The 10,090-nt window shown below is 42.6% G+C and overlaps 1 protein-coding gene across 1 annotated transcript; it reads left to right on the top strand.

The window, feature by feature from the left end:
• Positions 1–286: 286 nt before the first annotated feature.
• On the top strand, positions 287–8,709 carry LOC138584951 (G-protein coupled receptor family C group 6 member A-like). The gene is made up of 7 exons (XM_069657147.1): positions 287–462; positions 563–729; positions 2,191–2,309; positions 2,453–3,199; positions 4,710–4,919; positions 5,509–5,635; positions 5,774–8,709. Exons 1-7 carry the CDS (start codon positions 299–301, stop codon positions 6,907–6,909), a joined length of 2,670 nt encoding a protein of 889 aa, XP_069513248.1. The 5' UTR covers positions 287–298; the 3' UTR covers positions 6,910–8,709.
• Positions 8,710–10,090: the final 1,381 nt, after the last annotated feature.

Genomic DNA, 10,090 nt, shown 5'->3' on the forward strand with positions numbered 1-10,090 from the left:
ATATTGCTCACTTCAGGCTCAGCACTGCCCTGTATAGCCGTGCTACCACCATGCGTGGTTTAACGAAACGAAACAAATCATTGTCACGTAGCCAAAGGTGTTGCCTAATAACTTTCCTCGGAAAAAGGCTGTAATTTTTTACATTCCCCAGACATGATCTGAAGTGACACATGATGACGGGGAAGATGATACTTTGTTATGATAAGCTGAAACCACATTAAAGACATGCACACAAGTGATATTTAAGAGGAGGAGAGAAAGATAGACAGATTTGGAGCAACGGAACGAACAGAAGACGATGAAGCAGCTCTTTACAGTCCTCATTTTTGCCTTAGTTTTACTCAACTGTTTTACCACGGTTTTTAACGATGCTACAACTCCAGGAGACATTATTATTGGCGGATTATTCCCAATACATGAAAGCGTTGATAATAACAGCAATGACACGAGGATCTGTAACAGGTATTTTTGACCTTGTGTGTGTTGGTATGGGGTCATTATTCTCCACAAAGTGTGTGTAAAAGTGGGTGCATATCATCTAACGTGTTATTTAATCACACAGTTTCCTCAAAGCTCGGCTGGTCCAGTCTCTGATAATGGTGCAGGCAGTGGAGGAGGTAAATAAGAGGAAGGAGTTGGGGAATCTAACCCTTGGATATCATATAGTGGACTCCTGCTCTGATGTTACCACAGCCCTGAAAAGCACCCTGTCCTTCATGAAGCTAAACAGTGAGTATAGTCCCCAAAATTGTCCTGTAAAAACTAACGATTTTTTGTCAAGTGTTTTGCTGTGCTGAGGGAAAGCTAATAAACTAGCTAAAGCAGCTGCTTTTTCCGGTCTCTGCAAGTGTTGCGAGTCAGTAATCTACTATGGCTGAACAAAGAAAGAAAAGATCGATGACTACAGATACAACTTCAAAAATAAGTGAAAATCCAAAGAAAAAGAAACAAATTGGACGCTCAGATGAAGGCAAACAGTCTGAAAAGGAAAGCGACCGTCAGCGAGGAAAATCAAGAGTTACAACCGGAGCCAACCGTGGACGTCAGACATGCAGCACTGTCTGGATATCTGGGAAGTGTGCTCCCGCAATTACCGTTTATCGCCATAGGTGCCGCCAAAGAGAACAAAACTGAGATCTTCCAGATTGGAACTTTAAGTAAAGTGCATCTCTGCATAAATAATACAGTCTGTCCTCAAAAAAACCCTACTGTGGTTGCACAATCTCTCTAGTTTTGCCATTATTTTTCTTTTTGTTAGAAGTTGTAAAATGTTATAAAAAGATAATTTATCACGTTTTAGCATGTAAAGCTTCGTGTTATAAAAAGATAAATAGTTTATTTTTAAGACAAGACAGTTTATTGTTATTACAAGATACGAACGTATCATGCACAAAGATTTGTATGTAGTAATAACTTAAAATGTGTTCTTGTAACGATAAACTTTTCATGTTATGTCAGCATGATACTGATCTATTTTCTTCTTATTCGGCTTGCAGCAGCGTACTTTTACTTTATCTTAAAGCTCCTATGAGGAACTATCGCTTTGATTTTGGCGACCCCTGTGGACAAAGGGGTACCTCTTATCTCTTTGCTGATCTTGTCCTGTACATGTGTAAGAAGAACAAAAAATCTCATCTTTCTTTGCTTATCATACGTATCACTTGCTGTGAATCCTTGCCATGAAAAATATAGACTTTAAAAATAACTATAAAGATATCATCGATCTCGTCACTGATGGTTATGTATGCTTTTTTTTAGCTCATATAGAGCCATCAGTGTTAATTTTAGTCCGTTTCATAACCAGCTAAAAAGTCCTCACAGGAGCTTTAATATTAATCTCATAATTTATAAAGTGTGCATTTGTGGAGCGCCGGTTTAGCCGTTAAACCGCATGTCCCATGTACAGAGGTTAGAGTCCTCAATGAGGCAGCCCCGAGCTCGACTCCCACCTTCAGCCATTTGTTACGTGTCGTCACCACTCTCTCTTCCCGTTTCAGGAACTGTCCACTGTCCTCTCTCCCAAAAAAAGTCATAAAAGTCAAAAAAACATTTTTTTAAAAGTATGCATTTGTGCCACAAGTCTGTGTTAACTTGCTTTGTTGGTTATGAGTACAGTCGCCTTTGAACTACAGTAACTTTGACTGGAAATGGGTCATCAACAATGAAGATAGTCATATGATATATCACCAGATACCAGGATGGATTGTGCAAAGCAGCCCCCCCCGCCTGTGTTGGCTGTTGTTGGTGGTTACTATTCTGAGATATCCATAGCTGTTACAAGGCAACTCAACCTGGAAAATATCCCTCAGGTATGACTGATCTCAATTTTGGGATTTGGGGAATTTTGAGAGATTTTCTATGATCTAAAACGTAGAACTGTTTTTTCACTCCTTTGTCACATCCCTGCTGTATATTCCCCTAGTGTAACTGATACATCCTGTTTTTCCCACAGGTTAGTTATGGTTCCACTTGTGGTCTGCTCAGTGATAAAACCCGTTTTCCAAGCTTTATGAGGACAGTACCAGAGGACGATCATCAAGCTCGGGCCATCATCAGCATTTTAAAAAGTCGCCAATGGACCTGGGTTGGTGTAGTGGCAACTGACAGTGAGGCAGGTCGCTATGCAATCAAACGCCTCCGACATCACGCGAAGGGTAGCAACATCTGCTTTGCCTTCACCAGTATTCTTCCAGAGGCTCTGATTGACAACTCGCTCAATGATTCCATCGAAGACACAGTCAAAAGCATCACTGAAAATGAAAATGCGACAGTCATCGTGTCCTTTGCCAAAGCTTACCACATGATGTACCTTTTCAGCAGTCTTCTCAAGCATCCTCGAGGCAGGGGGAAGGTTTGGGTGGCGAGTGATAATTGGTCGGAATCAGCCGAAGTGCTGGGAAACTCAAGTTTGAGTGACGTGGGAACAATACTCGGGATCATGCTTAAATCGGGGAACACAACCAGATATCAAAAGTATCTGGAAAATCTTGATGTAAACCAACACAAGAACAACTCATTCTTGTATGAGTATTTGAAGAAAAACCAACAACAAATGACCAACGCCGGTAAGGAATTATCGGAGAAGATCTATCCATCTCTATTATATGTCGAGTTGGGTGTTCGAGCGATTGCTCAGGCTGTTGCAGACCTCTGCATCAACAGGGACTGTAGGACAACCCAGAGATTACAGCCCTTGGAGGTAACCACACACACCTAACACACAGAGATAAGTGCATGATGTTAACACCACATTTGTCTGTTAGCAAAATTCCATAGAGAACACATGATTGTGGTTTACTGGCTAGAAACGTTATTGTGTCAATTCACTCTCACTGCTCTCCTAACATCGTTTTTAGCCGCATAAGCAACTAGCTAGAACCAACTTGAGCATTTAACTGCTAAAGAGACAGATGTTTCCCTCAGGAGTTAAAGGAGACCAATACAGGCCAAAATGAGACTGAATATTGAAATAGCTGGTGGTTACGACAAGGGAAGTCCTGTAGACAGTATACTTAGAATTCAAACAGTTAGGTCTCTGCTAGACAATGGCAACATGGACACTAAAGGACTGGCTAGTGAGCAGTTAGCATAATGCAGAAAAGGCAAAACCTGACGCTGATGGAAATACACACAATTTCTTCAGACATGAAATTACATAGAAAATCTCAATGTGGCTTAATTTCTGAAAACAAAAAAAGTGAACGCTAATCCTCCTCATCTGCTGGATGTATACACCAATCAGCCATAACATTATGACCACCTGCCTAATATTGCGTAGGTCCAACTTTTGCCATCAAAACAGCCCTGACCTGTCGAGGCATGGACTCCACTAGACCTCTGAAGGTGTGCTGAGGTATCTGGCACCAAGGCGTTAGCAGCAGATCCTTTAAGTCCTGTAAGTTGTGAGGTGGGGCCTCCATGGATCGGACTTGTTTGTCCAGCACATCCCACAGATGCTCGATTAGATTGAGATCTGGGAAGTTTGGAGGCCAAGTCAACACCTTTAACTCGTTGTGTTCCTCAAACCGTTCTGAAAGAGGTCACTGACATTAGGGAATACCATTTCCATGAAGGGGTGTACTTGGTCTGCAACAATTTAGGTAGAACCAGCATTAACTTTTTAGGTAGAACAAGCAATTTTTGCTACAGTAGCTCTTCTGATGTATCGGGCCACATGGGCCAGCCTTCGCTCCCTACGCGCATCAATGAGCCTTGGCCGCCAATGACCCTGTCGCTGGCTGACTGGTTTTGCTTCCTTGGACCACTTTTGGTCGGTACTGACCGCTGCAGACCGGGAGCACCCCACAAGAGCTGCAGTTCTGTAGATGCTCTGACCAAGTCGTCTAGCCATCACAGTTTGGACCTTGTCAAAGTCGCTCACATCCTTACGCTTGCCCATTTTTCCTGCTTCCAACACATCAACTTCAAGGACAATACTGCCTAACATATCCCACCCACTGACAGGTGCCATAGTAATGAGATTATCAATGTAATTCACTCGACCTTTTGAAGGTCATAATGTTATGGCTGATCGGTGTAAATAGACCACTGTTTGCTAAAATCAATTCAGTTTAAGTTTCATTAGATAATCTCGTGCTCACACTGCCTCCGAGCAGTTATTGCAGATTTAAGATCTGACATAAAATGCTTGAAAGTCACTTGAAAAATTAAATATGATTCTCACAGTTTTCAACACTTTGCATCTTCAGTTACGAGGAGCCTTAAGGAAAGCAACCTTCCACATGGATGGGAACGAATATACATTCGACACAAATGGGGACCTCAACACAGGATATGATGTCATCCTCTGGAAGCAGAATTCAACCGTTTTGAACTTGTACAACATTGTTGCTAGTTACTCCATACGAAACCAGAACCTGACTTTCATCTCACATAAACAAGATTTCCAAAGTGTCACAGTAAGTATTTGCCTTTTTTTATTTTACAGCAGTGTGACTTTACGGTTGTCAATTGCCATCGGTAAATATCTCTGACATTTGGTGTAGACATTAATAGTCCTCAGATGATACATTTTACGAACTTTTGTCACACCTGACTATACTGGCAACACCATTAGGTTGACATTAGATTTTTGGGATATTCCTTGACAGCCAGTGGGTTGATAGCCGCAAAACTTGTGTAGACATTCATGTATCTCTCAGGATAAATTGTGAAAACTTTGGTGATCTTCGGACTTCTGCCATCATGAGGTCAAAATTTGTCTTGGACTAATACTTTTCTGAATAACCACACATTTGCAAAACTAATGACATTTCCAAATATCTCGGATGTAGTTTTTGTTTAGCGCTAATAAGCAAATCCTGGCATGCTAACATGCTAACCTGCTGATTTTAGGACTCAAGCACCGCTCTATCCGCTACATTGGCTCTAGACTTTTGCTGTGTTTAGAGGTTTTCTAAAGCTTCTGTTTTTATGTTCCTTTTATTCTCAACGGCTATACTGCATGATAATGAACTTGTGCATGACGTGGACACTTTCTTTTCTCAGGAAGGTGTGATTTCTAGGTGCTCACCCAGCTGCGCTCCAGGCTACAGGAAGCATTCGGCTCCGGGTCAGATCGTTTGCTGCTATGAATGCCAAAAATGTCTTGAGGACTCCTTTTCCAACACCAGCGGTGCGTATCAGACTCAAGTAAACATCAGCAACATTAATATTGTAGCTCTGTAATACTCTGTTGATAGCATTGTCAAGTACAGAGGTTAGGGTACATCCAGCTTGAAGATTATAATGAGAATTTGTCCTCTGTTTGCAGATTCCATTGAGTGTTACAAGTGTAATACTACCACTCATTACTCCTCGGAAACAAGGGACAGTTGTCTCCCGAAGGAAACTGTTTTCTTGAAATGGGATGATATATATCATGAAATACTGTTGGCATTTGCTGCTCTCGGCGGACTGCTCACCCTCATCGTCGGGATCATCTTCGTCGCACGGTGGAACACCCCTGTGGTTCGTGCATCTGTGGGCCCCATCTGCCTCCTCCTCCTCTTCTCACTTTTGAGCACTTTTGCGAGTGTGACATTATTTGGTGGTGCACCCAAGCCTTGGCAGTGCAAAGCACGGCAGGTACTGTTTGGCTTGAGCTTCACCCTGTGTGTCTCCTGCATCCTGGTCAAGTCCTTTAAGATCATCATGGCCTTCGAGTTTGACCCCAGCATCCAGAGAGTCCTGAAGAAGCTCTACCAGCCTTACATCATTATTGCAGTGTGCTTGTTGGGTCAAGTGGTCATCTGTGCCCTGTGGCTCGCCCTCAAGTCTCCAATAACCAAATGGAAGAACATGGTCAGCAGAAAGAGTCGCCTGCTCATGTGCTATGAGACGTCATTTTCTGCTTTTGGAGCTATGTTGAGCTATATCGGTGTTTTAGCTCTCATCTGCTTAGGTCTCGCTTTCAAGGGCAGAAAGCTGCCTCAAAGTTTCAATGATGCAAAGTTCATCACTTTTAGTATGCTGATTTACTTAATCTGCTGGATCATCTTTGGCCCAGTTTGTGTCAATGTCACAGGTCGGTACATTCCAGCAGTGGAGATGGTTGTCATTCTCATCTCAGCCTACGCCATCCTGTTTTGTCAGTTCATCACAAAGTGTTATATAATCCTGTTCAAGCAGAAAGCAAACAGACAGAGCGTGTTCCGCCGAGATGTTAGAATTTTTGCCTTGGGTGGAATCTCTGACAAGCAAAATGAGGATTTTTCCTCATCTTCATCGGGCTCAGGAGGAATCAACAACCCTGCTTTAGATGAGGAGGCCGCAGACTCAAATCCAAAGAGTGATTCATGCTCCCTTTCTCCAGTCCCAAACCCTCAGCTCACTCAGCTGCAGAATCACCACGATGTCAATAGGAAACAGTTTGGGAGATATTTGAGTATGCCAGCTACACAATCATAGTTTTAAAAAAGAAATCATTAAAAGGTTTATAACTGCAGCACAAAATGTAAAGGTTCAAATATTTTTCAGGCTGCCACTAACATTTAATGATTGATTCAAGATCTTATTATCTTATCTGAATTCTCTTTAAAAGGTTGCAAAATAGTTTTAAAAAAATCTCAGGTAAAATCTCTTTTCACCTATTGCATGGATTGCTATGGAAGTTGGTGCAACCATTCATGTTCCCTCCAGCACACTTTGCATTTAGCTCCACCATCAGCTCAACATGACTCAGCTGTACTTTATTTTGGTATTCAGTAATAAAAATGTAAGCGACATGCTGAACTAACATGCTGAACATCGCAGCTAAAGATCGACATGTCCTTGTGTGGTGAGTACGTTAGCATGCTAGCATGTAGCTCAAAGCAGCTCTGTGGACATTCTTACAATGCTGGGTGCATCGCTGTTGACATTTAAACGTGTTGCTAATAACCAAAGCATTAGACAATTCTCTTTTTTTAAGTTGATTGGCTACTTGGTTAATCGACTAATCGTTTCAGCTCTAAATGTTTTTTTATTAGCATTTCAGGACAAAACTGCTCACTTAAATTGCATAAATCATTTGTCACATTAAAGCTTTGTGAGTGTTGGGCCTGTGTCCACTAACGGCGTTTTTTTGTGCTAGCAGCGCCCACAACCTCAACTTCAGAGCACTTCTCACCGACGCCAAGTGTTGCTAGGTTACGAAAGGTGTCTAGCGGCCTTCCAATTTGGTAGTGACTGTTAAGGGCCCGATCAGACAGAACGCGTTTTGCAGGCTGTAAAATGCGAGGCGCACTGCACTGCCTTGTTTGTTGAAGCCTACGGTTAAAAAAGAGCGCCTCTTTTTTCTACTGTTGTTAAGGCAACCACTGAATCACAGCTGTCATTAACCTAACCGTTATATTGTAAACTGACAGAAGACCCGCCTCTCCTTTCATCCGATTGGACAATCAGAAAAAATGCCCATGACGTCGGGCGCTTTTCTGCTTTGAGTTGAAGTTTTTTTCAACTCGAAGCGCTCGGCGCATTTCCTCAAAAATGCGAGGCGCACAGAGCAGAAAAAAGCGAGACTCTCTGCAACGTAAAGAGAGAGAAAACATAAAAACAATGTAAAGGAATCGTGTCCGGGTATTAGCTGCAGCTCTGAGCTAGAAATTGTACCCTCAACAAAAACATTAGGATTAGCTTCTCCTCCACCATTGTTGTTGACCAATGACTGCATGTTCTTGACAAAGGTGATATTGGAAGTCCTGCCTCATCTTGACCTTGATTGGTCGGTGAGGGAAAAGTGACCTTGACGAGCGCGGCGGTGTTCCAAAACTTGTGTATTTGCGCTGAGGACACTGAGCACAGAAAACCAAAATAGGCGCTGCCAGCGCAAAAAAGGCAGTTCATGGACACAGGCCTTTGTGATGCAGTTATTTCCAAGATTTATAAACCTATAGCTTGATAGACGAGTGGCACATAAAACTGTATTGGGCTGTACTGGAACCTGAGAAAAAGAAAGAAAAAATCGGATAAATATTGAACGTCAGGAACATCTTACTCTAAAAATGTTCTAAACTTTGTGATGGTTTATTTAGGTTAATTTAATTTTGTGGCCATTGTAACTAAAATATCCTACTCTGTAATAATTGCATTACTATTTTGAACTGTTATTGTTTCTCGTTCATGTTTTCTATCTATCTATCTATCTATCTATCTATGTGTATATGTGATGGTTGAGAGAAACATGTCCTTGGGTGAACATCATTACACCCAAACTGTTACTCAGGGAAAATACGATCATTCGTTTTATAAATAAATGTTCATGAAATACATTGCAGGCTCTCTGAGACTCTCCCTCCTCATACTATCATTATTGTGAAGGTGGAAAAAGTGAATTAAATTATTAATTGGTTATCTGTAACTGATATTTAGAGTTCATAAGAAACTAATGATGACTCACGGTGCTTCAGGAACATTTAAAAATGTTCCTTGTTATAGTTCTGAGGAATAAAGACGAACCTGCTTTTCCGGATCTCCTTACGTATCTCTCAACGTGTGATTATAGAAAAACGATTTACTTTGAATCGCCTTTGAGAGAATCCTTTCAAGCAGGCGTTAAGGTACAGTGAGTGTTAAACACACCCATAGCCTCCGTCTGCGGCTCCTCACGCATTCCTCTCCTTCAGTAGCACTGCCATATATAGAAACCGCAGCAGATGACTTTTAACCTACCAAACATCTACACTACGCTCCTGTGACTTCCCCCGTCCCATCTGATCAGTGATTGGTCAACGGTGTGTTTTGAAATTCGAAGAAGAATTAGCAGAACATCAGACATAGCAGAGAGAATGTGAAATGTTCCACATTTGAGACATCACAGGAGACGCGTTGTTGTGGTTTTGTAGGACAGAGCGTTGCTAACCAATGTCACGGGCCGCCTATCAGATGTGCCAGTGGCCAAATTAACGAATCCAATGCAATTAGTCATTGGATTTAGTGTTTGGAGTCTGTGGTTTCTCAGTGTGTCTCTCTCTCTCTCTCTGCCTCTCTCTCGCTCTGGTTTTCCATTATGGGATTTTCTGTTTATCTGTTGTGGTCTTGACTGTTCATTTCTGCTTCCCATGTCTTGCTGTGTGTGTATGTGTGTGTCTGCCAGCCTCTGTGTGAATGTGTACACACAGTGATGTCCGTGTTGTCAGTGTGTACACGCCAACATCAATCCACCTGTGTGTGTGTGTGTGTGTGTGTGTGTGGTGACTGTTCATGCCTCACTGTGGGACGCGTTGATTAGCGCTCACCGCGGCTCAGCTCCCAGCTGTCCTTGCGGCGGGCTGCTGATTGAAACCAATCAGGCTTGCGATGGCCCCATCGCGGTGACCCCTCACCCCTCCCACCCCCGGCCTAATCACCTGCTGATTGGCCCACGCAGGGCCCCCTCCCGTCGGCACGGAAGGTTAATTTGACCGGTGGATGAAGGCTCCAGGAGGGAATAGGAACGTGCGCTGGGTGATATTGCATGGATATAGCCCACCTGTCAATCAAAGCCACTTAAAGGGGAGCAGCGAGGGAAACACTGACAACCAGGGAGGAAGCGGGAGATAGGAAGGTGAGAAGGAAAGGAAATGAGGAATGATAACGTCTTTTGGAAGCAGCTTTATATTTTGTCACGTTT

The sequence above is a fragment of the Semicossyphus pulcher genome, unplaced genomic scaffold (assembly GCF_022749685.1).
Source record: "Semicossyphus pulcher isolate SPU_LCO1_2020_fin unplaced genomic scaffold, fSemPul1.0.p SCAF_11, whole genome shotgun sequence".
NCBI lineage: Eukaryota > Metazoa > Chordata > Actinopteri > Labriformes > Labridae > Semicossyphus > Semicossyphus pulcher.

Bases quoted from the DNA above. Each gene is read 5' to 3' on its own strand.
- LOC138584951 (XM_069657147.1), top strand. From the start codon at position 299: ATGAAGCAGCTCTTTACAGTCCTCATTTTTGCCTTAGTTTTACTCAAC. The intron at 463-562 runs GTATTTTTGACC...TTAATCACACAG, and splicing joins GACACGAGGATCTGTAACAG to TTTCCTCAAAGCTCGGCTGG. The intron at 5,636-5,773 runs GTGCGTATCAGA...CTCTGTTTGCAG, and splicing joins CTCCTTTTCCAACACCAGCG to ATTCCATTGAGTGTTACAAG.